The sequence below is a fragment of the Lemur catta genome, chromosome 11 (assembly GCF_020740605.2).
Source record: "Lemur catta isolate mLemCat1 chromosome 11, mLemCat1.pri, whole genome shotgun sequence".
Classification (NCBI taxonomy): domain Eukaryota; kingdom Metazoa; phylum Chordata; class Mammalia; order Primates; family Lemuridae; genus Lemur; species Lemur catta.
Window position 1 is genome coordinate 88,696,469 of NC_059138.1, and position 28,000 is coordinate 88,724,468.

The following is a 28,000-nucleotide window of genomic DNA, read 5'->3' on the forward strand; positions in this document are numbered from 1 at the left end:
GGAGGTGAGGTATGGACGTCTGGGGGCCGTTACCTGTGAACCACACTGGTCTTTCTCTTTGTCTCTGTTATTACAATCCAGAGGTTCGTCTTTTCTTCAGGGACTCATGACATGCAGCCAGAGCAGAGGAGTGTGAGACGGCAAGTTTTCCGAACCCACAGGGAGCACACGGCACTGAGCTTCCCTGAGCAGGTGCTTCCTCAGGCCTCCCCCCAAGGCAGTTGTCCTGGGGCACAGAGATGTCGCAGGGGCCCGAGGCCTTGGCCACACAGTTTCTTGCTCCACAGTGTCGTGTGGGAAGGGGTTGCCTGCCTCCCTCCCTCCGTCACCGTCAGCCTCTGGAGGGCTGTGTCCTCTCCCAGGAGACGGGAAACGCATTCTCAGAGGACATCCCTAAACGTGCATTGTGCTTTCCAGTCTCCAAAGCACTTTTCCTTCCTCACAGCCCTGGGGGAGGCAGGAACGCCCTTCCCACGTGACATTGTTTTGTTTTGTTTGTTTGTTTTCTGGAGCCTCAACGTCTCTCAATTTTTTATTTTTTATGTTTGTATAAATGAGGTCTCACCGTTGCTCAAGCTTGTCTCGAACTCCTGACCTCAAATGATCCTCCTGCCTTGGTCTCCCAGAGTGCTAGGAGTACAGGTGTGAGCCACCTCGTCCGGCCTGACGTTGTTTTTATTGTCACATTCAGGCTTCATACCCCACATACCCCACAGACTCATAGCAGGTGTTTTTATTGTCACAACTTTGAGCTCACCAAGGGTCAAAGAAGCAAAAAGCTGTGCTCAGGGCCCCAAGCTGGCCCCTCATACCAGCTCCTACCCTTCGCCCATGTCACCCAGTGGCAGAAGGGCAGAGGAGGGAGGGGTCATGGAGCTAAGGGTTGGGGCACGTGGAGGGAGAGGGAAGGTCCTGCTTCAGGAAATGACTGTGCTTAATTTGTCCAGCTGGGGCTGGGCAGGGTCTGCCTGAGCACACACTCACAGCACACTCACACACACACTCATGCCCCACGCCACATTCACAGAGACACAATGCACACCACACAGGTTCACACGTAACACACATGAACATTCACTCATTCACACAAACCCATGCACCATACACACATACCACCAACTCACAGCGTGTGCACATACATCCCACATGCACGCATCACACACGCAAGAGCTATACAACACACCCACGCATGTATACACACCATCAATGCACACATACAAACTCACAACACATATATTACATACAACCGACCACACACCACAAACACCATTGTAGGAAAATGAGAAAACAGAGACAAGCAGAAAATAATGTACATTAAAAATCATTTCAAATCTTTCCAGATCCAGAAATGACCGCAGTTAATATTTTGGTGTATTTTCCTCAAAACATTTTCTGATAGATTTTACAAAAATAAAATCAAATGTAAGTAAACTTGCTTTATTCACTTAAAAAGGAAATGGACAACAGATGAACGGAAAAGCAAAATGTGGTTTGTCCACACAACAGAATATTATTCAGCCTTAAATAGGAAGGAGATTCTGACACAGCTACAACACGGAGGGACCTTGAGGACATCATTCTAAGTGAAATAAGCCAGTCACAGAAGGACTAGAGTGCTCAGATTGTAGAGACAGAAAGTAGAATGAAGGTTGCCAGGGGCTGGGAGCGGGAAACAGGGAGTCAATGTCAATGGGGACAGAGTTTCAGTTTGGGAAGATGAAAAAGTCCTGGAGATGGGTGGTGGCGATGATAGCACTACAGTGTGAGTGTACTTAATGCCACTGCACTGCACACTTGAAAATGGCTAAAATGCTAAAACTGATGTTATGTGTTTTTTTGTTTTTTTTTTTACTACAATTAAATAAACAAGATGGAGAGTGGTGTCCCGGGGTGGGGCAGGCGGGAAACATCTAGGGGTCAGAAGCACCCCCTTTGGGGCTATTCTTCATCACCCTTTCTTTGGAGACAGGTCCTCTGCTGGTGTCCCTGGCTGGGGTTCACTGGGACGTTGCAGCCTCAGGGGACTCAGCCACTTAATCAAGGATGAGGATGGCGCTGCAGTTATTTAAAGGTCTGTCCAGCAGGGGGAGCCAAGTGTCCGGGAATGCGCTTCTCAAGCCCGCCCCTTCCTAGGTCTAAGCCCAGAACAAGCAGAGCCGGAGCCAAACCCTCAGCCGGCTCCATGCTCAGGTGGCCGGGGCGTGTGGGCACCCCGCAGAGAGGCTGAGGCTGGGAGGCGGTGCGCTCCTCTGACCTGGTAGAAACACCTTGACGTTATTTGCTCACAAGTCCTCGTCTTAGAAGGGAGACTACTTGAGTATCAAGAAAATGTTCTTTTACACTTATTTAGGAGTAAGAAGAATTACAGAATAAATATGATAATTGTCAGGGTTCGGGCAGGAGGGAGACCACACAGTAATTTGAATCAGGAAGTTGGGTATAGAGAACTATGAAACATGGCAGAGTAATCGATTACCGAAAGATCCCTAAGGAACCTCAGATACAGGGATTTGTGGCTGGGCAGCACCCATGGGGGAGCAAGCCCGGGGAGGCAGCACTGTCCAGGGTGTGCCTATGGTCAGTATCATCTGTGGCCGCAGCTATATGTGGGTGGGGCCGTGCACCGTGGACAGGATGAGGCCAGCCTCCCCATGGTTCCACTCCTCACAACCTGCGCTAAATCCACCTGCAAGCTGCAGATACTGCCTTGCAGAGGTCCTGCCTTCAAGGGACACGGGGACAGTATTCATGAGGCCTTAGGGGCTTGATGGGGGGCATGGATGGCTCCATGGAGGAGGAGTGTTGGGACTCGAGTCTGCAGGATGGACCGGGCTTCCTCACAGCAGAGCCAGGGTGGGGCATCCCAGGCAGAAGCAGAAGAACAAGCTGGGCCCACGGTGGTGCCTGCAGGTGGTCCCTACAGGTGGCAGGTGCTGTAGTGCCCATCACCCCAGTCCTGCCTGGAGTGGGGTGTTTGTTCCCAAGTACTGGTCAGTGCTGAGCCACAGCCCTCCAGCCTGGCACAGGCTCACGGTGCTGTCTGTCCCGCCCCCGCCTGGTGACCCCATCCCTCTGTTCTGGCCTGCAAGCTGTGGGACTGAGTCTGGTCTCAGGCTTTCCCAGGGAGTGCTGTAGGGCCAGAGTCTGTGCCTCTGCAGCCTCCTGGGATGTGGGTGGACACCTGGGCCTGGACTGTCCTTGGACAAACACCCCAGGCCAGGCAGGACTGTGGTGATATGCGCTACAGCACCTGCCACCTGTAGACACCACCTGCAGGCACCGCCGTGGCCCCAGCTTGTGCTGCTTCTTCTGCCTGGGATGCCCCACCCTGGCTCTGCTGTGAGGAAGCCCGGTCCATCTTGCAGAGTCGAGTGCCAACACCCCTCCTCCATGGAGCCAACCATGGCCCCCATCAAGCCCCTGGGGCCTCAGAAATACTGTACCCTCTGTCCCTTGATTGGTTCAGAGTGTGTGTGTAGGGGAGGGCTGGCCCCCTGCTGCCCGGGTCAGCTTGTCTTATGACCCCTGACCTGTGGGTGGAAGGCCTGGCTGTTGGCACCATCTGTCTCCCTGGAGGCTCTGTGGTTATCCCTGCACCTGCCTCTACCCCCTCAGGCAGAAGGCTGGGTGACTGATCAATTTTAATTAGTTTTGACTCCCTCAAATTAATTCTGGCTCTAATCAGAATTTCTACAGTGAAAAAGCACAGAAAGTTCTGCTTTCTAACAAGGACCTTATTAAATAAAGTGGATCTTTCTAAGCCAGGAAAAGGTCAGCTCAGTTTCTGGGAAGGTGGCAGTATCTCAGCTCAGAGAGATGGGGGGCTTGTCCAGGTGGGGAGTCCACATCCCTCAGCCTGTGCCCCAGCCTCGGACCAGCACAGGCTCCTAGGGGTGACTGTGAGCCCCAGAGGGCAGAGGGGGTCCCCCTGCCTGGGTCTCAGGAGTGATCCTGACCAGTGATAATTCCGAAGACATGACCAAGTACCCACTGAGGCCAGGGCCTGTGCCAAGGGTGACCGAGGTGACCTACTTGGCTAAGTGACCTGTGGCTGGAGAAACTGAGTCCCTTCCTCTCTTCCTCCTCCTGGGGCCTCTGATGCTCTGCAAGGCCAGGTCTTTGGGAGGTGCCAGACACTCTTCTGCCTCTTAGTTTGCTTCTGGTGTGGTCCCGTGTGTGTGTGTGTGTGTGTGTGTGTGTGTGTGCGTGCGCGCGCGCGCGAGTGTGTGCATGGCCAACTGCCACACCCCTCAGTCTCTCTCCTGCACACACTGTCTCCTGAGCACACACTCACAAACACACACACTGTTTCAGGCTCACAAATGCACACATGCCACACACTCCCAATACCCCCTCACACCACACACTTACACTACACACACAGACACAAGCACTCCACACACACACGGCAAACTCTTTCATACACTTTCCTGTCCCTTGGGACCTGACTCCCAAATGTGTCTGTGCACCAAGTTGACCTGACTTCCAGGCACCCTCCCCCTGGGGCTACTCCCTGCCAGGCTGCACCCAGGTTCTCCTGCCTCCAGTCTACCCCAGCCTGCCCCCCAGCCCACCATCAGCCCTGCCCCCCCAGCTCACTCCGCAGTCTGCCCCCCAGCCTGGACTGCAGTTCCCCAATGCCCCCAGCCTGCACCCCAGCCTGCCCTCACAGTCCGCATCAGCCCTCACCCCACCTTACCCCAGCTAACCCTCCAGCTGGTACTCCGGCCCTCACCCCACTCTCACCCACGCTGGGACCCCAGCCTGGACCCTAGCCGGCCCCCCGCCTCGCCCTGCCTGCCCACCCACCCAGCGGAAGGATAGTGCGCGTTTCAGGCGCGCAATCCCAGGGGCAGCACCCCGGGATCAGGGGGGAGAGGGGCGCGGGCGGGGGCGTGGTCTGGGGCGGGCTCCCCTCAGCCCCGCCCCGGCCCCGCCCCCACCGCGTCCCCGGCTGTCGGAGCCTGACGGAGCCTGGCGGAGCCCCAGCCGGCCAGCCATGGAGATGCGAGTGCAGCGGCGCTCTCAGCTTCTCCTGCTGCTGGTGCTGCTCCTCTGCGGTAAGGGGGCGTCGGGCCTACACCAGGGACACCCCCACGCCTCGGGGGCCACGGGGCTCGCGCTGACCCTCTCCTTCCCGCGCCACACCTGGGCTGCGCCACATCCTCAGCCCTGGAGCTCAGGAGGGATGTACGGTGACCGCCCCCCCCCCCGGGGTCCCCAGGCTCCGCGGGAGCGTCCTCCACCGTGAAGAACCGGGCTGGCAAGGGAGGCGCAGCGGCTCCTGAGGCTCTGCGGCCGGCGGGCGTCGCGCAGCCTCGCTCCTCCCAGCTGCGATGTCCCCGGTCTGGTCTGAGCCAGCACAGGTGGGCCAGGTCCGCTGTCTCCCTTCAGCAGGGGCCGCCTGTGAGGTACTGAGCTCCCCATCCTGGCCTCGAGTGTGTGCCTGCCACGCTCAGGGGTGCGGATAGGAGGCCTCCAGACTGCGTAGCGCTGGGCCCCGCGGAGGAGCCCTGCAGTGCGTGGCCTTTGTGTGTGGGGAGGCTGGCAGAGAGGGGAGGGGGCAGCTCTCTGAGCCGTCTCTCCTAATCCCTTCTCCAGCAACAGGGCTCTGGGGAGAATCATTGCTCACAAAATGGGAACGGGTTACATTGAAAGCTTGTTTTGAAAAAAATCTTCCTAAAGAAATCATCCAAAAATAAATAGAGCGCGTGTCGGTGTGTGCGTGCATGGGCATGTGTGCGTGCGCCGCGTGTGAGAGCTGTGGTGGGAGACTGCGTGCTGAGGGCTGGGGGCTGCTAGGCTGCCCCTGAGCATGGCCAGCTCTGGAGGGGACACCAGTGATGGAGGGCCCTGACCTGGGCATCAGGGACACAGGGTCTGTTCTCCAGGGGTGCTGTCCCCTGGGTCATTTAGGATGTCTCCCTTCCCTTCATGGGCCCGAGTCTCCTGGCTGTATGGTGAAGAGCTGGACCTGTTTGCAGTTACTTCTGCAGCTTTGATGGTTTGGGATTTGGTAAGGGAGGTAGGAAAAGGGTGGGCCAAACTCAGTAACCATTTCCCTTCCATTGAAGAGGTTTGGTGTGCAGGAAGTATGGCTTCCTTTCATGTTCCAGAGCTACAGTCTAGGATGGGGTGGATTTTCTCGTTGAGTGCAAGGGTGGGCGGCAGCTTCCGGAAGTCAGGAGCATACTTATTTGGGATTTCAGCAAGCTGTAATGCAGGGCCTCTCAGATGGACAGTTTGGTCTCTACAGTCGAAGGAAAGTCCTCTGACTCCATTCCGAGGGTAGCTGAGGCTTCCCTGACTGCCTCCAGCATGGGACTGGGGACCATTGGCTTCTCAACATGCACAGAAATCTGCTATGTTAATAATCCTGGGTCTCTCGTGGATACTGTTTTTGAGGGCCACTTATCCTGAGGGTCCCCACTGTCCCCCTCTAATGGAACATGGGCTGAGGCTCCCCAGCCAGGATTGAGGGCAGGCCCAGTCTCACAGCAGATCCAGTGAGAGAGGCAAAACCTGCTCATGGTCACATGCCAATTGGTCAGAGGTGGAACCGGAGCCCACATCTGCCATGGCGCTGCTGTGTCTGGAAGGAAGGAACAGGACCAGTGGGGGGTGGGGGGGGTATCCTACTGACCACCCATCGATGACTGGCCCTGAGGGGGCCAGCAGGGAAGGTGCTGGTTTCTGGGGCTTCTTTGAAAATTCCAAGCCTTTTTTCAGGAAGCATTTGACACTGTGCAGGGCCCTGGGGATGGGAAGCCCACCAGGCACCCACTCAGCAGGAAGCTCTGCCCTGGTGCTCAGCCCTTGACGGGACACTCTGGTCTGGGCAAGAATCCCAGACCGTCATCCCAAGATCGTAAGGCACTTACTGGTCCTTAGCCTCAGTTCCTCCAACTGCAATGTGGATACAATAATAGCAACCTGTAAAGGGCTCTGTGAGTATCAGTTTGATTCCATTCAGTTCAGTCCCAACCACCTTGTGCTGGGCGCGGGATTGTAGGGCAGAAGAGTTCATGCTCAAACAAGGGGATTATGGGAAAGCACCCACCAGTGCCTGACACAAGTGCCTCCCGGGGGCTCGCAGCACCTGAAGATAGAGCACCCTAGTGTGTTTGTGTGATCAGTGTACTGGCTCTTTTATCACTAGTAAAAGTAATGATGAATCAAGGGCCCAAGGGCAGGGTTTGGATAGCAAGTGGCCCTGGTGACTTAAAGATGTGAAGGAGGTGGTTGGCCAAGAACAGGCCTGTAGATTTTTAGCACTAAAGGTGCCTTGGAGGTCATCTGGCCCCGCTCCTCATTTCACAGATAAGGAAACTGAGGTCTGGGGGTGGGGAGGGAATTGCTTAACCACAAGGACCAGGACAGAACCACCTGGAACCCACAGCCTCCCCAGGCTGACTGATCACTGCCCACTGCAGCCCCTGGCTGGTAGGTTGCTGCTTATTTCTGCCGGGGAGGATGAGAGTGCCTGTATGTCACTTCCCAATGACTGGCTGCAAAAGGCCTTTCTCTTGGAAACGCATCTGTTTGGCTGTTTATCATCACTCAGCGTCTGGAAGTCTGAGACAAAAGAAACACAGGCCTACATGTCCTTTGTTTCCTGGTGAAACTAACCAAAATGGATTTCTATTTAGATTCAGTTCCTGAGACCTTTACTAATGTACCAGTAGCTTGATTGGCAACGACCCACTTTTGTGGCATTGCCAGGAATCTGTCTTTATCCCATTGTTATAACACTGCGTGGGTTTTTAGGTTTTGCTGGGAGCCACTTAAACCCCACGTGCATCAGAAATGGTGCCAAAATAGGCTCCCTGTGGAGAGTGCTCTGGTTCTGGTCCGACAGATGTCCACGGTGTCTGTCATGTGTTCTGGGATAACTTGCCTGCTTGCATCCTCACAGCACCTCCATGGGCAGGAATTTATCCTGGAACACCTGCCTGAGGGTCGCATGTGGTCCTCAATGGCACATTTGTAACCTGCCTGTGCCAGGCCCTTGCTCTCCTGTGGCATGTGAGGATCTGGGGCACGTGGGGATTTGGGGCATGCAGAGATTCAGGGCAGAGCTGTGCGAGGGGCATGTTGTCAGGGACTCCTCCTTTTAGACAGTTGGGCCAACTGGGTCGAGGTTTGTAGAGTGTTGGGGGAGGGGCTGGGCAATGCCTGTTCTGACCAGTCCTGCCCTGGCACTAGGGCTGGAGGGAAATTGATGCCATCTTTGCCAGGCTCATGACTGGCCTCTGGAGGCCAATCAGGGATCAGAGAGAATGATAGTCACCTGAGGGTAATGGATGTCTATTGGGAGCTGTCCCAGAGCTCTGTTTTGAAGCATCATGGTTAATGCAAAGATGCATCAGACACAGGCCCTGGGTGAGGGAGGTGGGCTGAGGGAGCAGGGGGAGTGGGACAAGGGGTAGGGAAGAGGAAAAGGGGGAGGTAGAGGAGGAGGAAGTATTGGGCTGTGACTTGGTGGTCTGACAGGTGGCAGTCTGGGCAGGCTGTGGGGGCCCAGGTCCAGTGGTCCCTGTCTAGGGGGTCCAGGTCCATAGAGTTCAGGTACGGGGGTCCAGGTCAATGTCCAGGGCTCCAGGTCCAGGAGGTCCAGGTCCAGGATAATGTCCAGGGGGTCTAGGTCCAGGGTGTCCAGGTCCAGGATAATGTCCAAGGGGTTCAGGTCCAGGGGTCCATGTTCAGGAGGTTTAGGTCCAAGAAGCCCAGGTCCAGGGTTCCAGATCTAAGGGTACAGGTGGGACAGGCTAGGGGATGTGGGCACTGGCTAGCAGAGAGTGACAGGGTGGGGCTTGCCTGGCTCTGCTCATTGGGATGGCTGGTGGCACTCAGGAAAGTCACCAAGGGTGCTGAGGGGATCCCATCAGGGAATGACAATGCCAGGCCCAGGCATGGGGACAAGAGCTGGATGTGGAGAGCAGCCAGGTGGACTTTCAGAGCCTGTGACAGAGTGGCTTTAGGGAGAAAGGAGCACAGGCTGCCTTTGTCATCATCTGCCTCCACAGGGTCCCTGGAGGCTGCACGCCTCAGTCACTGACGCTAGGCCCGCCAGGACGCCAGCACCGAGGGCTGCCTTCCCACCAGCAGGCAGGTGCAGCTGAGCAGGGCGGTGGAGGGAGGCTGCCTAGGCCATGCTCAGGCTCAGACCCCATGTCTGGCTTTCAGAAAATCATTTTTCTTCTGGTTGTCAGTTGCCCTATCTATAAAGTGAGGAGGGGTGAAGGAGGCATGATGTTTTTTTGGGGGCCCTTCCCAGGAGAGATGCTGGCCTGTACTCTGGAATCTGGTGCAGAGCCCAGTCTGGGCAGGTTCTGGGAAATGCCTACTAGGAGAGAAGGAAAGGAGGTGGGGTGGGGGACAGTGGCGAGGCCAGGTGAGGATATTGAGCCAGGAGCATCTAGAGCAAGGAGGTGAGCCTGGGATGGAGGCTTGCTTGGCAAATCAAGGTGGGAAAGGAGGGGAGGTGTCAGCCCGGGCCAAGGGGGACATGCCACCTGGAGGCAGCTCTGTGGGCAGGTCCATGTCTTACTGAACAGGTTGGCCACAGTGTTCCTGTCTTAAGTGCCTGTCCCATCTGGTTGTTGTGGGGCTCGGCGGGCTGTACCACGCTTAGAACAGGAAATGCTGAGGAAGCACCAGTCAGTACTGAGGGGGGAGAGGCAGGCGCTGAGGGGAAAGGGGGACTTGGCGAGGGTCTGCCAGGTGGGTGTCACTGGTTTCATCTCTGGATGGGGACACTGAGGCTCAGAGAGGTGAGTGAGTGAGGGTGTCAGGGCCGCAGGGCAGAGCCGAGGTGAGTGCCCACGGCTCCTGCTCACTACTTTCCTGGGCTCTGCGCCCTTACTCCTCAGCATGTGGTCCTCGGACCTGCAGAAGGGGCAGCACCTTGCCCCTAGCCCTTTATTGTCATGAAAAGACCCTCCTTATCTCTGGCAGTATGTTTTGCTCCAAAATATACTTTGTCCTGTATTAATATAACCACTCCACCTTTCTTTTGATTAGCGGTAGCATGGTGTATCCTTTCCCATCCTTTTACTTTGAACCTATGTGAGTCTTTTTATTCAAAGTAGGATTCTTGTAAGTAGCTTACTGTTGGGTCTTGCTTTTTGATCTTATCTGACAATCTTTGCTTCTTAATTGAAGTGTTTAGACCATTTACTTTCAATCTGATTATTGATACGGCTAGGTTTAAATCTACCATAAATCTACCATCAATTCTTTTTCCCCCTTTTCTCTTTTTCTGTATTCTTTTGTATTTAGTAGTTTTTTAAAAAAAATTATTCCGTTTCTTCTTCCTCTTCCCCTTCTCTTTCTCCTCCTCCTTCTCCTTGGCTAATTCTTTTTTTGTTACTTCAGTGGTTGCTTTAGGGCTTACGGTATACATCTTTCACTTACCAGTCTGTCTTCAAGTGACATTATACCGATTCACATAGAGCCTAAGAACCTGCCATTTCTCCCCTCCTGTCCTTCATGCTACTGTTGTCATACATTTTACTTAAACTGATGTTATAAATCTCATAGTACATTATTATTTTTATTTTCACAGTTATCTTTTAAAGAAATTTAAATACTGAGAAATATTGACAAACAAATTTTATATCTTTACTAACATAGTCGCAATTTCTGGTGCTCTGCATTCCTTTGCACAGGTCCATATTTGCTTCAGGTACGGCTTTCCCTCTCCCTAAATGACACCCTAGACATTACTTAGAGTTTGGGTGTATTGGTGATACTTCCTTTCACCTCGATTGAGATATAATTCACATACCACACCATTCACCCATTTAAGTATACAAATCAGGAGTTTTTAGCATATTCACAGAATTTTGCAACCATCACCATAATCAATTTTAGAACATTGTCTTCACCACAAAAATGAATCCCATACTCGTTAGCAGTCACTCCCCATTCTCCCCAACCCCTTAGCCTTAAGCAATCACTAATGTGTTTTCTGTCTCCCTAGATTCCATTTGTAAGTGGAATCATACAATATGTGACATTTTGTGACTGGCTTCTCTCACTTAGCATAATGTTTTCAAGGCTCTTTCGTGTTGTAGCATGTATCAGCACTTTATTCTTTTATGGACAAATAATATTCTAGTACATGGATACCCCACATTTTATTTGCCCGTTCATCAGTTGATGGATGTTGATTTGTTTCCACTTTTGGCCATTATGAAAAATGCCATTATGAACATTCATGTAAAAATTTTTGTGTGAGCATGTATGGTATATATTTAGGAGTAGAATTTTGGGGTCACATGGTAATTTTATGATTTGAGAAACTGCTAGACTATTTTCCAACATGGCTGCAACATTTTACGTTTTGATTAGCAGTATACGAGGGTCCCAATTTCTGCACATCCCACCAACACTTGTTATTATCTGCCTTTTTGATTTTAGTCATTCTAGTGGGTGTGAGCAGTATCTGATTGCGGTTTTGATTTGCATTTTCCTGATGGTTAATGATGTTGATTGTCTTTTCATGTGCTTATTGATCATTTGTATATATTTTTGTAGAAATGACTATTCATATCCTTTGCCCATTTCTATTTGGTTTATTTTTCTCTTTATTGTGGAGTTGTAAGAGTTGTTTATGAAATCTGGTTACCAGTCTCTTATCAGATATGTGATTTGCTTACATTCTCTCCCATTCTGTGGGTTGTCTTTTTACTCTCTTGATACTATTTTTTAAAACACAAAAGTTTAAAAATTTGATACAGTCTAGCAGAAAGACAAATATTGTATGTTCTCACTTATAAGTGGGAGCTAAATAATGTGTACACATGGACATAGAGTGTGGCATGATAGTGGAGGCTCAGAAGTGTGGGGTGGTGGGAGGAGGGTGGATGATGAGCAATTAATTAATGGGTACAATGTACATTAAACTGATAAGAACGGATACTACACCTGATCTTAGCCAAAAGGCTGAGAAGAGATTACAATGTACATTATTCAGGTGATGGACACACTAAAAGCCCTAACTTCACCACTATACAATATATCCATGCAACAGAATTATACTTGTACCCCTTAAATTTATACAAATAATAAAAAAGGACAAAAATATTGATGCAGTCTAATTTATCTATTTTTCTTTTGTTTCTTGTGCTTTGGGTGTCACATATAAGATGGTTTTGTTTTATGCAAGGGCACAAAGACTTACCCCTATATTTTCTTCTTTTTCTTTTTATTTACTGCTCCAGTCAATGACAGGGAAACTTTATTGAGGCCCAGGGCCTTGGGGCTTGGGCAGGAGGCTGCCCTGCAGGGAAAGAAGGAGGAGCTGGTGGAGGGGCCTCCTTTGATACAAAATAGGCATAGATGGGGCCTATCTAAAAATGATACAAGCCATTTATGACAAACCCACAGCCACCATCATACTGAATGGGGAAAAACTGAAAGCATTCCCACTTCGAACTGGAACCAGACAAGGCTGCCCACTGTCCCCCTTACTTTTCAACATAGTATTGGAAGTACTTGCGAGAGCTATCAGGCAAGAGAGCAGAATCAAGGGAGTCCAAATAGGGAAAGAAGAGATCAAACTCTCACTTTTTGCTGATGATATGATGTTATATCTAGAAAACCCCAAGGATTCAACCAAGAGACTCCTGGAATTGATCAATGAATTCAGTAAAGTCTCAGGATACAAAATCAATACACACAAATCAGAGGCATTCATATATGCCAATAACAGTCAAACGGAGAACCAAATTAAGGACTCAATACCCTTCAAAATCGCAACAAAGAAAATAAAATACCTAGGAATATATTTAACTAAGGAGGTAAAGGACCTCTATAGGGAGAACTACGAAACACTGAGGAAGAAAATCGCAGAACATGTAAATAGGTGGAAAACCATACCATGCTCGTGGATCGGAAGAATCAACATTGTTAAAATGACTATTCTGCCCAAAGTGATCTACAAATTCTTTTTGGGGTGCATGTTGCTGTTTGTGTGGCTGTACTTCTTGCAGCAGTTGACAGCATGGGGGTGCAGGCGAGCGTAACACTTGCAGCAGATCACCTTGCATTTGTATTTCTGGGTAAGCTGGCAGAGGGAAGGCTCAATGATACCACCTCACAGGTGAAGCACCAGGTGCAGGGTGGACTCTTTCTGTATGTTGGAGTTTGAGAGAATGTGACCATCCTCCAGCTGTTTCTCTGCAAATATCAGATACTGCTGGTCAGGTGGAATGCCCTCCTTGTCTTGGATTTTAGCTTTGACATTCTCAGTGGCATCACTGGGCTCAACCTCAAGGCTGATGGTCACAAAGATCTGCTTCTCTACGTCTGTTGCATGGCCAAGGCCACTGACCAGCGTGACCACCTTGTTCATGTTTTCTTCTAAGAGTTTTACAGTTTAGCTCTGCATTCAGGACTATGGTGCCTTTTGAGTTAATTTTTGTGTATGATGTGAGAAGGGTCCAATTTTATTCTTTTGCATGTGTATATCCAGTTGTCCCAGCATCATTTGTTAAAAAGACTATTCTTTCCCTAGTGAATTGTCTTGATACCTTTGTAGAAAATCAACTTATCATAAATATGAGGGTTTATTCCTGGACTCTGAATTCTATTCCATTGATCTATATGTCTAACCTATGCCAGTACCACACTATCTTGATTACTGTTGCTTTGTTGTTAAGTTGTGAAACTGGGATGTGTGAGTGTCCTACAACTTTATTTTTGTTTTTCAAGATTGTTTTGGCTATTTTGTGTTTCTTGCTTTTCCATGGAAATTTTAGGATCAGCTTATGAATTACTGCAAGGGACCAGCTATGATTTTGATAGGGCTTGCATTGAATCTGGACCACTTTAGGTAGTACTAACATCCTTTTTTTTTTTTTTTTTGAGACAGAGTCTCACTCTGTTGCCTGGGCTAGAGTGCCGTGGCATCAGCCTAGCTCACAGCAACCTCAAACTCCTGGGTTCAAGCAATCCTCCTGCCTCAGCCTCCCGAGTAGCTGGGACTACAGGCATGCACCACCATGTCCGGCTAATTTTTTCTATATATTTTTAGCTGTCCAGATAATTTCTTTCTATTTTTTTAGTAGAGATGGGGTCTCACTCTTGCTCAGGCTGGTCTCAAACTCCTGAGCTCAAACAATCTGCCTGCCTTGGCCTCCCAGAGTGCTAGGATTACAGGCGTGAGCCACCGCGCTTGGCCAGTACTAACATCTTAACAATATTAAGTGTTCCGATCTATGAATGTGGGATGTATCTATTTTTATATGTCTTCTTTCAACAATGTTTTGTAGTTTTCAGAGTACAAGTTTTGCCCATTTTTGTAAAATTTATTACTCATAATTTTATTCTTTTTGATTGTATTGTAATTAGAATTGTTTTCTTAATTACCTTTTTGAATTATTCATTGTTAGTGTATAGAAATACAATCTATTTTTTAAAAATTTTATTTATTTATTTATTTATTTTGAGACAAGGTCTCACTCTGTTGCCCTGCCTAGAGTGCTGTGGTGTCAGCCTAGCTCACGGCAACCTAAAACTCCTGGGCTCAAGCGATCCTCCTGTCTCAGCCTCCCGAGTATCTGGGACTATAGGTGCACACCATCACATCTGGCTAATTTTTCCATTTTTAGTAGAGATGAGATCTTGCTCAGGCTGGTCTTGAACTCCTGACCTCAAATGATCCTCCTACCTTGGCCTCCCAGAGTGCTAGGATTACAGGTATGAGCCTCTGTACCCAGCCAATACAGTCTATTTTTGTGTATTGATTTTGTACCCTGCAACTTTGCTGAATTAGTTTACTAGCTCTAGGAGTATGTGTGTGTGTGTGTGTGTGTGTGTGTGTGTGTGTCTGTGTCTGTGTTGATTCTTTAAGGTTTTTCACATATAAGATCATGTCACCTGTGAATAGAGATAGTTTTACTTTTTCGTTTCCAATTTGGATGTCTTTTATTTCTTTTCTTGCCTAATTGCTTTGGCTAGAACTTCCAGTACTCTGTTGAACAGAAGTGGTGAAAACAGGCATTTTTGTCTTATTTTTGATGTTAGGGGAAAAGCTTTCAGTCTTTTATCATTGAGTCTGCTAGCTCTGGGTTTTTCATATATGGCCTTTATCATGTTAAGGAAATTCCATTCAATTCCTAAAATAATGAGTGTTTTTGGATCATAAAAGGACATTGGATTTTGTCAAATGCTTTTTCTGCATCAATTGAGATTATCATTTGTGTTTTTTCCCCTTAATTCTATTAATGTGATGCATTACATGGAATGATTTTCTTATGTTGAACCTCCCTTACATTCCTGGGATAAACTCTACTTGGTCATGGTGTATAATCTTTTTTACATGCTGCTGGATTAAGTTGGCTTGTATTTGTTGAAGGTTTTTACATCTGTATTTATAAGCAATATTGGCTTGTCAGTTTCTTTTCTCATGATATCTTTTTCTGGTTTGGTATGAAGATAATACTTTCCTCATAGAATGAGTTGGAAAATGGAGAAGTAAGTGTTCCCTGTTCTATTTTATGGAAGAGTTTTTGAATGATTTCTGTCAATTCTTCTTTAAGTGCTTGGTAGAATTCACCAGTGAAATTATCTGGGCCTGGGATTATCTTTTAAAATTACTAATTCAATCTCTTTACTTATTACAGGTCTATTCAGATTTTCTATTTCTTCTTGAGTCAATTTCAGTAGTTTATATCTTTAACAGTTTCCTAGGGCTGTCATAGCAAAGTACTACAAACTTAGTGACTTAAAACAATTTATTTTCTTACAGTTCTGGAGGCCAGAAGTCTGAACTCAAGGTGTGGGTAGGGCAACGCTCCTCCCTAGCCTCTTTCTAGCTTCTAGTGGTCCCAGGCATTCGTCAGCTTGTGGCAGCATAACTCCAGTCTCTGCTTCCATCTTCACACCTTCGTCTTCTCCCTGTATGTCTTCCCATCATCTTCCCTCTGTACATGTCTGTCTCTATGTTCAAATTTCTCCCTTTTTATAAGGATACCAGTTGTGTGAGATTAGGGTCCACATATATGACCTAATTTTAACTAGATTACCTCTGCAAGGACATTATTTCCAAGTAAAGTCAGATTCTGAGGTATTAGGGGTTAGGACTTCAACATATCTTTTTTTTTTTTTTTTGGAGGGTGAACACAATTCAATCCATAACAGTGTTTTACTAGGAATTTTCCATTTCATCTACATTATCTAATTTGTCAGTATACAGTTGTTCATAGTATTTGCTTATAATCCTTTTTATTTCTCTAACATAGGTAGTGATGTAGTGATATCCCCTCTTTCATTCCTGATTTAGTAGTTTCAGTCTTTTTCTTTTTTTCCTAGTAAGTCTAGCTAAAGGTTTGTCAATTTGTTGACCTTTTAAAATAATCAGTTTTTGGTTTTGTTTATTTTCTCCATTGTTTTTCTATTTTCTAATTCATTAATTTCTCCTCTAATCTTTATTTTTTCCTTCCTTCTGCTCTATTTAGGCTTAATTTAATCTTCTTTTTCCAGTGTCTTAAGGTAAAGGATTATGATTGATTTCAGATCTTTCTTCATTTTTAACATAGGTTTTTACAGTTATAAATCTTCCTCTAAGCACTCTTTTAGCCACATCCCTTTAAGTTTTGGTATCTGGTGTCTTTATTTTTATTTATCTCAAAATATTATCTAATTTTCCTTGTGAAATCTTTGACCCCCTTGTTATTTAGGAATATGTTGTTTATTTTCTACATATTTGTGAATTTCCCAAAGTTCTTTCTGTTTCTGATTTTTAATTTTATTCCACTGTAGTCAGAGGACATCATATGGTTTCAATCCTTTAAAATCTATTAAGGCTTAACAAGTCTTATGTACTTTTTATTTTTCTATTCCTCTATATACTGCTTTTGCATTAACTGGATATCTTCTAGTACAGCATTTTAATTCTTATAATGACTTTTTCACTGCATTTTAAGAGTTATTTTATTAGTGCTTGTTCTATAGCTTATCATAGACATCTTTGCTTATCAGAATCTGCTTCAGATTTATACTTTAATGTCAGTGAGATGTTATAATAATGACATATGCTACATACCTCTGTTCTTCCTCCCCCTTTTTGTGCCATTATTGTTACACATATTACATCTATATATTAGACAACCAACAATACATAGTTATAATTATTACTTTATACAATCTTGTCTTTTAAATTAGCTGACAGAAGAAAGCAGAGCAAGTATATATTTATAGAGTTTGTTATATTAACCTTCTTATTTATGGTCTAGTTCTCTTCATTTGTTCTGGTGTATTCAGATTGTCACCTTACTCTAATACATCCTTTCTCCTCTGTGCTGCTATTGTAGAAAATATTATGTTTCTGTATGTTGTTGTAGTACCAAACATATAATTATTTACATATTGTTTTTAAAATCAGTTAAGAGAAGAAATGAGGAGAAACATGCCCTTAGCCCGTGTTTCATAATTGCACAGTTACCTTGACCAGTGCTCTGTTTTTTTTTCTCACGTGCATTCAGATTACTGTCTTATGTCACTCTCTTTCAGCCTGAAGAACTTCCTTTAGTATTTCTTGTAAGATGTGTCTCCTAGCAATGTTATTGCTTTGTATATCTGGGAATATCTTTATTTTACCTTCTTTTTTGAGAGATTTGCTGGATATAAGATTCTTGATTGGCAGGTTTTTTCCCCCCAGCACTTTGACTATATCACCCTACTGCTGTTGGCTACCATTACTCCTTATGAGAAATCAGCTGTCAATCAAGTTGGGGTTCCCTTGTATAAATATTTGTTTCTTGCTGTTTTCCAGATTTTTTGTCTTTCAACATTTTTACTATGATGTGTGTCTATTTATCCTATTTGGAGTTTGTTTAACTGCTTGGGTTAATGTGTAGATTAATGTTTTTCATCAAATAAGGGAGGTTTTCAGCTATTATATTTTTGAGTATTTTTTCTGCTCCTTTGTTTTCTCTCCTTCTGATACTCTCATCATGTGTATATTGGTGTACTTAATGGTGTCCCACATTTCTCTGAGGTTCTGCTAGTTTTTATTCATTCTTCATTTTTTTTTCTTTCTTTCAATAGAGATTGGATACTCACTATTGATCTATTTTCAAGCTTGCTGATTCTTTCTTCTGCCAAGCAAAAGCCATTCCTGAGTCCCTCTAGTGAATTTTTAATTTCAGTTATTATAACTGAGCAATTCTTTTCAACTCCAGAATTTCTATTTGGTTCTTTCTTTATAATTTCTATAATTTCTCTCTCTCTTGACATTCTTTATTTCAAGAGACATTGTTATCATACCTTCTTTTACTTCTTTAAATATGGTTTCTTTCAGAGAAAACCTTCTTCCCCCAGGCTTCCTGCCATGGTTGGGAGTGGGCTGAGCACGCCAGTTCCCTTAACCATGATCCCAACACCTTGACCCTCCCTGTGGCCTTGGACAAGTCACCCCCTCCCCTTGTGCATGAACAAAAGGGCTCCCAGGGTCTTCTTTGGCATTACAATTAGGCGGTCTATGGCCTCTCGAGTGGCATCTGGGGTGCTGCGGTCTGTCCGTGCAAGTCACTGTACAAGAATGTGGTCCTGTCAGAACCTGCCATTTCCTTATTAAGGTGATTTATTCAGTACTTGCTCGGTGCCCAGTGAGAGCCACACACAGAAGACAGAACTCTGAAATGCTCAGAGGGAGAAAGCAGTGAGCACTTAGTGAATACCTGCAACTGTAACATCACAAGTACGGGAAGCTCTGTGAGCACAGGACATAAGTGAGGCAGCTCAGCCTCTTCGTGAGGTGGAGTGGGCCTGTTTCCCTTCTTTTACAGTTGGGGAAACTGAGGTTGAGCTGGTAACCAGAGAAACATGGGTATGAATCAGGTCTGTCCCATGCTGGTCTGAAGCCATTCTCCTGTCCCCTTCTCCTGGACTCTCCTGTAGCCCAGCACTGGCTGCCAGGACATGGAAACAGGGGTGTGTACACACACACACACAGACACACACCAGGACACATATGCCTGGGCTCTCTCTTGATTATGTGATGAAAGCCAAAGCAGGGGTCAGGTGAGGGACATTTAGGAGCAAGGAGGTCCTGTTGCCTGGAAATGGGATGGTCACGGGGGGGGGGGTAGGTCCTGACAGGGGGTATTGCTCAGTGGGAGGGAGGATGTTCCGGTGGGGAAGTGGATGGCATGAAGGCATGAGGTGGCAGGGGATGGGATATTTTGGTGGGTGATGGGGAAGTCCTGGGGCAAGGCACTTGTGTGAGACCCTGAGAATATCCAAAGGACTCGTCCCTGCTGCTGGGAACACTAGTCCCTGCAGTGGCCTCAGCCCCAGGCCTCCCAAATCTGAGGGGAGCTTTGACAGGGCAGGGTGGTCCTTACTAGCCCGGAGCCCTTTTCTGCAGCCCCTGCAGGCTTTGGAATGGACACCTACGCTTAGAGTCCTTCTCAGGATGTGTCCCAGGTGCCTTCACTCCTGAGTTGGAGCTGGAGTCTCTTTGCCATGCCCGATCTGTCCGGGACCTCTCTCCCAACCTCCTAGGGACTTTGGCCCAATGTGTCACCACCTGCGAGGTGGTAAAGTGAAGAGGTGGACTTGTCGTGTCTCAAGAGACATCTCCCCTTGTGGGAGCCTCCTTTCTTTAGTGACAGGGAGATCAGGGCTGAGGATGTGGACTTCGCTGGAAAGGTCTAGAGCTCGCAAACTGAACATGGCTCATAACTCCCCTAGTGTTGGCCCCTTGGCCCCCTGTCCCTTGGGTACCTCCAGTGTGAGCCACTGTGGAATTCACGAGCTGTCCCCTCTCCAGGTGGGTGTCCCCAAGCGGGAGGCTGCAACGAGACGGGCATGCTGGAGAGGCTGCCCCTGTGCGGGAAGGTCTTCGCCAACATGATGCGCAAGGTGGACGTCTGGAAGTGGTGCAACCTGTCCGAGTTCATCGTGTGAGTGTCGCTGCTGGGTGCTGGGACCTGACCACACCTCTGCCCAAGGCGCTGCCCATGGCCGAAGCACTACGCTGCCCCCACTCTGCCCTTGACATGCCCCCACGGCCCCACCCACCCAGGTCTATGGCCCTGCCCCTGCGCTGCCCATACCTCTCCCACGCTTCGCCCGTGGCTCCGCCCCCACGTCACTCACGGCCCCACCCCTGTCCCCAACCGCAGCCTACGGGCTCCCCACACCCACAGCCCCCCCCCAGCCTCCCAGCCCCCATTCCGCACACTCACACTGCCTGGCTGGCAGCTGTGTCTCTGCTGTAGCCTCTGTGTTCTCTGTCTGGGATCCTCCCCGTGCCCCCTGCTCCTCTGCATCCGGGTTGCTGCCCTGCCCGGGGAGTGCCCTCCGGGGGTGGGGTGCCCTGCCCTGGGGGAGGGGGTGGTCGGGCTGGGTGGAAATTGTCGTGTGTGCCCTTCTCACAGCACCAGCCAGGGCTGGGTCTGTCCTCAGCGGTCAGGGGAGCCTGGAGAAACTGGGTCCCGCTGGTGTCTGCCAGGTGCGGTTGTCCACAACGCCTCACCGCCGAAGGAGAGCCTCTTACGCTAGAGGCTTACTGAACTTTTCATCTCCTGCGGTCACTTTGCATCAAGCCCGGAGACACGCTGTCCTCTTATCTCCTTGGAAATCGCCCGCGGGCAGCACGGCCCTCCGCCGCACCCCATCCCACCCGTGTCCGGGTACCAGAGCCGTCCACCACCCCAGCGTGGGCCGGGCCCACAGTCAGTGTCGCAGCTGCTGCTGCACCACATGGAATGGGATTTCTTAGTCTGCGGGGGATGGGGTGCCCGGGAGTCAGGAAGGGGTTTGGCCAGGCTCCTCCTTGTCCTGGGGGAGCCACCAGGTGGCTTCTGAGAAGGCAGCCTGAACCCAGGCGTGGAGTGGACTCCCGAAGCGGGGCTGAGGTCAGGGGGGATGAGGTCATAGCTCCTGCTCTGGCTCCTCTCTGGAACCTGCTGAAGCTGGGTGAAGAGATTAAACAGAGATGTCCAGCCCTGGGCTGGGAGGACAGGAGCGAGGCAACTGGGAGGGGCGTTTGGGAGTCAGAGAGTGGGTCCGTGAGGGGCACTGAGCACCATTGGTGAAGCCAAACCCCACGGTTGAAAAGGGGACCTTGGGCAGCTGGATTTGTCCCACAGAAGCCTCCCAATACCCAGGTGGAGGTACCAGGTACCCACAGAGCTGTCTGAGAAGCCGTGAGGTGTCTGGAGTCCTCCTCCACCCTAGCAGGACAGTGGCGATGTATTATTCTTGGAGCTGGTGAGACCAGGCCCTCTGGCCCTCCCCACGCAATTGAGGGTGTGGCACTGTGCCCCAGAGAGGGAGGCAGGAGAAAGCAGCTGACACTCACCCTCTTTTTCCACTGACCAGTGAGCCCTTCCTGAGGAGTGAGACCATTTCCGAGAGGAAAGATCTAGAGACAGTGATCCGCCCAGAAGCTCTGGGAACAAGGCCCTCCCCAGGTCTGAGAGTTCCACCAGCTCTCGTCCCCACTCCTAGTCATGAACGCTATAAAAGGCTATGACCCTAAAAACAGAGACTAGAGAGACGGAACCAAGCAACCTGGAGGGCATGCGGCAAGAAGAAAACTCCAGACGTCACTACTGGTATCTTCAGAGGGGCAAACTGCTGTCTGTCATGTGATGAGAAGGAAAGCTCTCCAAGGACAAAGAAAGAGCCCTGGAATTGAGAACGTGACAGAAAGGAAGAATGGAATGGAAAGATTGAAAGGTAGACGTTGACAAAATCTCCCAGGAACAGCAAAGAGAAGACGATTAGAAGGTCAGAGGTCAGTCCAGCTCTAATACCCAGATAGCAGGAGTTCTAGAAAGAGAGAACAGGGGGTGGGGGGTTTCAGGGCCCTTCCCTGGCCCGAGCCTGCCAGGGCCCACCCCATCCTGGCACGAGGGATGAAAATGTCCCATATGGATGGTGGAATATCAGAGCTGTAGAAACAAAGGAAAACTTCTACGTGTGTTCAGGGAGAGAGAAAAAGGGCCCCACACTGAGATGAGGGACTCAGCAGGACTTCAGGCTGCCATGGGGCAGCTCTGGAAACCAGAGGACAGCTGGACTCGAGGACTTGAGCATTCTGAAGGACTGTGATTTCTCAGTTAGAATGCTGTTACCGCCAATCTATCCACCAAATGCGGAGAAATGAAAACACTGTCAGATGGCGACGCATCCAACATTTTATTCCCGTGTGCCTTTCCTAGGAAGCTCACCAAGGCATGTGAGGACACGACAAAGGAAGATGTGAGGTTTGGGGAGCAGATCCAAGGCAGGAGGGAAGCCCTGGGCAGGGGCAGGAGGGGTCCCAGGGTAGCAGTGTGCACGGCATGTTGGCAGCCTGGGCCCCCTGGACGGCACCTGATGCTTATCCGACAAGGTCACTGCTCTCTGTCCATACCCTGCAGCCCAGCTGGGCTGAAAATGGAGGACAACCCTCCCCGCATGTTCTGCTTTGGCTCCCAATGGAGTGAGTGGGCCTTGGTGAGCTCAGAGGGGAGGTGGCTTCTTCCCCTTGAATGTGACTGTTCCACATGACAGCCCCACCAGGAACCTTGACTGGGAAGACCCTATTCTGCAGACTCACCTGTGGCCTTCTAGGGGGGTCCCATTGCCCCTTGGGGCAGCCAAAGCATGTCCTCTCCTGGGAGCCTCCCTCCAACAGCCCCAGTTGGCTCCTCCTGTATCTAGTTAAGGGGGTGGTTGCTATGGGGCTTCCCAGTGCAACACTATTGCCTGGGAACACAAACTCAGGTGCTGAAACTTCAAGCAAGGCACCAATGAGTACAGGTGGGTTGGGGGGATGAGGGAGTCTTGGGGGTGTGTCCAGCTTCCAGTGTATGCGCCCTTCCCTGGGTTGTGGGTACATATTTAGGGAGGGTGCTCTGGGGAGCCAGATTAAAAGTGGGGTAGTGGGGAGACCCCAGATGACCCAGGGTTGTCTCAACCATAATCAGTTTCCAGTTTTCTAGAGAAGCATCAGGGTGGGCATTTGTGCATGTGGCTCCCGTGAGTCAATCCACAGAGATGGGTGCTGTGCTCGGTACTGCCCTGGGGCCTAGCTGCCAGGGTGGGCTTGGTCCAGTACCCACCCTGTGCCAGGCACTTGTTGGAGCATGTGGATGTCAACTCATTTGGCCTTTTAAGCACCTAACTGGGTAAATGCTATGAACCTCATTTACAGACGAGGAAACTGAGGCTCAGGGAAGGATAAGTAACATGCCCCAAACCACAAAAATAGTGGCTGAGCTGGGACTGGAGGAACCCTGTCATGTTGGCTCTGCAATCTGAGCCCAAAGCCACCGTCCATGTTGTCTTCTGGGTTTACCCCTGTCCCCGGCTCCCCCATGCCACCCAGCCCTGGCTGGGATTGGGGTTTGGGAACAGCAGGGATGTTCAGCCCTGCTCGCCTTCTCTTGGGGCAGCTGTGGGGCTGCACACTGTTCTCCTCACCCCGTAGGCTTGCGACACACAGTGGATCTCCCTCCGGGTCTGGCTGGCTCCTCTCAGCCTTGGGGATGGTTGTTGTGGGTGGCATTCCTGGGTAGCAGTTCAGTGGAAAGGCTTTGGAGGCACGGGGGTTACAGCACGTGGTTCTCATCACACACCGAGATGCTAGGGACTTCTGAAGGCAAAGTTTGTTGCAGGCTGTGGTTAGATGGCTCCCCAGCTCCCAGATCAGCTGGCTGGGGTTTGGGGTGGGCAGCAGGCTGCTGGGTCTGGGACCCTGTGGGAGAAGCAGGTCTAGAGAGATCAGGGTTTGCCCATGGACCTGTCTGTTGAGGTGCCTGCAGTGCTGGGTGTGTCCCAGGGGCTGCGTCATGGCAGGGGCCTGGGAGAGCCCACGGCTTTGTACTCAGATTTGATGCCATTCTTTTTGCTCCTCTGGCTTTTCCTTGCCAAGGCTACCTGGAAGGGCACAGGTGTGTGTCTGACGTGCATTCCAGAGTTGGTGCTGAGAGTCAGCCTGGGCTGCCCAGACCCTGCCCAGGAGGGGGTCACCAGGAGGGCCCTGGGCTGAGTGGGTCTTTCTGATGCTCTGGGAAATCCAGACCTAGGTGGTATCCGTGCAGGAAGTGCCTTACAGGAAGTGGCTCCTTCCTGTTGATGGGCCAGATCAGTGGCTCTCTCTTCAGACAGCACAGGAAGAAGAAGGCGGGCCACTTGCCTGTTCCCATGAGGAAGCTGAGGCAGGACCCGTTGTCCTCCTGCATCTGTCCTCATGCAGCACAGGGCATGGGAAAGCACTGGGCAGGGATCCATCAGTTTCCTCCAGAACATCTCGGATGGGTGGCTGCCAGCTTAGGCCTTGCAAACCCCAACAACAGACAGGGCACCACCTCTGGAGGCTGCCTGTCGCATCCTGGGCCAGGTGGTTGTTGGGACGTCCTTCTTTATGTTGGGCTGAACTCTGGGTCCTGGTAGCTGTAACCCTTGGCCGGCTGCAAGGACTGTCCAGAGCCTGCCTGCTGGGTGGACTTGGAGCATGATGGATGGTTTGCTGAGTGCCTGTGTCCTTCCAGATGGGGCTGAGGGAGGCAACTTCTGAGCAGGAATTGGAGAGGTGGGGGCAGGGCTCACAAGTCTGACCTCCCTTGGCCACCACCTGGCACATGAGGGCAGGTTGACTTGATTGGGAGGTGGCTGGACTCTGGCCTTAGAGAGACCCTCTTCTGGGGCCCTTAGAGTGTCCCTAGATGATGAAGGTCTTCCAGGTCCAAGTGGCCATGAGCCATGCATGCACCCCTAGACCCTGGGAAAGCTTGGCTTGGTGTGTGCTCTGCATAGACCTGGGAAGTGCTGGAGATCTGCAGGGCTGGGCTGAGATCCTGGATCCTGGGAGTTCATGGCTTCAAAGGGAGCAAGTCACAGTCATTGATGATGGAAATGTGGGCAGGAGACACAGGGAGAGGGTCACAGGTATAGATGACCCCATGATTGGGAAGTGGCTTTTCCAAGGCTGTGCTGAGAGTGGGTGGTCAAGTGAGACTGGACCCAAACCACCCCCACCTGTCCTCCTGGCTCCAGGGCCAGGGTGGCCATGAGGAGGGGATGGGGAGAGCCTACTTGTCATCCTCTCTGCCTTTGCAGGTACTACGAGAGTTTCACCAACTGCACCGAGGTGGAGGCCAACATCGTAGGCTGCTTCTGGCCCAACCCCCTGGCGCAGGGCTTCATCACTGGCATCCACAGGCAGTTCTTCTACAACTGCACCTTGAACAGGGTCCGCTGGCAGGACCCCCCTGATGAGATTCTCATCCCGCTGATTGCTGTGCCCCTCGTGCTGACTGTCGCCATGACAGGCCTGGTGGTGTGGCGCAGCAAACGCACTGACACACTGCTGTGAGGGCCCCGGCGAGACGGGGAGGGCCACTCCTGGCAAGCTGGGAGAAAGTTCCCCGGGGCTGGGAGAGCTGGTGGATGCTGCTACCCTCTGGCCATTGTGGCCACACCCCACCCAGTCATTGGCAGACCCTTCCCTGCGCAGGCTGACCTGGTCCCTGGTGGCTGGCCTGCCCCTGGCTGGGACCCAGGCCGTCTACCCAAGGTCTTCACTTGTTCCTGGGGCAGGAGAAGAATATGTGCCAAGGGCAGAGCTTGTGTCACCACAAGAAATCATCTGCTGCTGCATGCTGTGCTCCCTCAGGCTGGGCTGGGGCCTCTGTCCTGGGGTTTCTGGGCCATGTCTTAGCAGAGTCCTGCCAGGCCCTGCCCCCATCTCCCACCCCTGCCTGCACCCCAGCAGAAAGGGCTGGTGGGGGCGTTTGGAAGATGTTCTGTGCTGTGGAATCCCTGAGCCCCCCTGGTGGGAAGACAGGGCCCATCCCACGGCTGGGAAGGCTGGGAGATGGAGGGCCAGGTCGGGGCTCTCGGGAGCCATGCATGGCCTGTCTGTTCCATCAGGATTCTGTGACCACTGTGGGTTGTGTCCACGACCAGGGCCTGGGATGGGTGGGTCAGAGCCCCTTAGCGGGGCCTGCCGTGCAGGTGGGGCCTGGGCCTCCTTCCTAACGGGGCTGCCCTGTGAGTGAATGTGTCCCCTGAGCTCATGTCCTCTGTCTGCTGCCATCTGTGCTTTCTCTGAGTAAACAGTCGTCACCCTACTTTTGGAATTTCCTGTTTTATTTCATGGCATCCAGAGAGATGGTGCGTCTTTGGGAACTGACAAATCTCCTGTAGCTATTTTACAGATAGGGAGTGACTGAGGTCCCAGAATCCCAGATTGTCAGTGCTCAGAAAGCTATAAAGGGGGAATGGATTGAGTTTCAAGTCAGTGACAAGTTAAAGAAAAGAAAAGAATATAACGGGGAGCAGGCAGACAGGAGGAAGGACTTGCCTATCCCGCTCGTAGCCTCCCTGGGCACTTCCCACTCCGGACCCTGTGCTTTTGAGGATGAAGGGGAGGATTTCTCTCTCTGAGGCTGCCTTGGGCATGCCGGGCTCCCACCCAGTGGGTTTTCTGGGGAAGAGGGGAGGCCCTGGTCGGGCCTGGCCGGGGTCAGGTGCTGGAGGCCGTGGAGCAGTGGGGTGGAGGGGCTTCATCTCCAGGCTTCTGGCCAGGCTCTTGGCCATGTTCCAGTTCCACAGACCTGCATCTTTTGGATGTGGGCTGTTGGCTCCAGAGTCCTTCGCTGTGAGTGGAGGCAGGAAAGGGTCTGGCAGTTCCTGAGCCATTAGGGGCCCGACTCCCCTGCAGTGCCCAGGTGGGCAGGTTCTGGCATTGTGGACACAGGGACTGCCCTGTGGGGCATGAAGTCGTCTTCCTGGGGTGAGCTCCTTGACCTCTGCCCAGCACAGCTTCTGGCCTTGGGTGGCCCAGTATGCCCAGGAACTCTGTAAAGTCCCTGAGTGCAGGAGCCCCATGGGGGTGAGGGCCCTGTGAGGATGGGGTCCCTGGGGGCCATGGGTGAAATCCCTATGAGGGTGAGGGTTCCTGGGGGAAGGGGGCAGGGGTTCCCAGGTGATGGGGGTTTTGGGGGAAGTAGGGGTCCAATGAGGGGCATTCCCAGGGCATAGGGATCCCAGGGGCAGGGCTCCTCAGGCATCATTTCCAGCCAAGGTCAAGTGTCAGGCTCTAATCCAGACAAATGCTGCTCACACTGAGCATGTTTTGGAGGCATCTTGGATTTTCCTGCAGTGCAAACCCCACACCTGGCAGGAGCTGTGAGCTCTCGTCATCAGGGACAGGGGTGGTGTGTGGCCGCACTGCTGTGAGTGCAGGTCCCAGAGCCGGCTGGGGACCCAGGCAGCCTGTGCCCAACACCCTGCAGTCTCACAAGGCAGGAAGGGAAAGAAACATTCACTGAGCAGTGATCACGTGCAAGAGACGTAACTATCCAGGGAGTAAGAGGATTACCTACCTGTGTTTCCTCTTTGAATCTTTTTTCCACATTTTCACTCATTCATGTGTTTTCTCCAGGATATGAAGGGTCCAGGGTGCCAGGCCCGCACAGGGAATGTGCATAGGTGTGTGTATGTGTGTGTGTGTCAGAGGCAGGGACAGAGTGTGTATTCTAGGAGCTTCTTTATCTAAAAATATCTTAAATTCTGTCAGTTCTTCCCAGTTTACACAATCATTATTATTTTGCAGATGTGGAAATTGAAGCCCAGAAATGTGAGGGATTTGTGCTGATGAGTGCTCTATTCTATTTTCCCTGCCTGTTGCCCCTCTGACTGCAGCCCTGAGAGGTGACAGCAACAGCCTGAGAGCCCTCTGGACCCCTGACCTGCAGGAAGCAGAGTGGGCTCCCCCTGGCCAGAGCTGGGCCTGCCCTGACCGCTGCAAGTTTCTGGCATGCAGGAGGCTGCCAGGGGCCCCTGAGAGGTGACCGGCCCGAGCTCTCAGTCTAGCACAGCCACTGTGCCCTGGGCCGGGTGGTGGTTGTGTTGGAGCAAAGCCACAGATCTGTCCATGGCACGGTGACAGCCCTACCTCATGGGATGTGTGTGTGGGGGGGACTCATCCATGATTCTGCTTTGTGGGCAGAACCACCTGTGGCCCTCAGGTCCCCCTCCCTGGGCA

At 50.8% G+C, this 28,000-nt stretch overlaps 1 protein-coding gene and 1 pseudogene across 1 annotated transcript; one reads left to right on the plus strand and one right to left on the minus strand.

Moving 5' to 3' along the window:
* The first annotated feature begins 4,950 nt into the window (after positions 1-4,950).
* Positions 4,951-26,081, plus strand: RAMP3 (receptor activity modifying protein 3). Its single transcript, XM_045564801.1, has 3 exons — positions 4,951-5,060; positions 19,784-19,916; positions 25,069-26,081. Exons 1-3 carry the CDS (start codon positions 5,000-5,002, stop codon positions 25,322-25,324), a joined length of 450 nt encoding a protein of 149 aa, XP_045420757.1. The 5' UTR covers positions 4,951-4,999; the 3' UTR covers positions 25,325-26,081.
* LOC123647920 lies at positions 11,862-11,961 on the minus strand (annotated as a pseudogene).
* Positions 26,082-28,000: the final 1,919 nt, after the last annotated feature.

Bases quoted from the DNA above. Each gene is read 5' to 3' on its own strand.
- RAMP3 (XM_045564801.1), top strand. From the start codon at position 5,000: ATGGAGATGCGAGTGCAGCGGCGCTCTCAGCTTCTCCTGCTGCTGGTG. The intron at 5,061-19,783 runs GTAAGGGGGCGT...TCCCCTCTCCAG, and splicing joins GCTGGTGCTGCTCCTCTGCG to GTGGGTGTCCCCAAGCGGGA. The intron at 19,917-25,068 runs GTGAGTGTCGCT...CTGCCTTTGCAG, and splicing joins AACCTGTCCGAGTTCATCGT to GTACTACGAGAGTTTCACCA.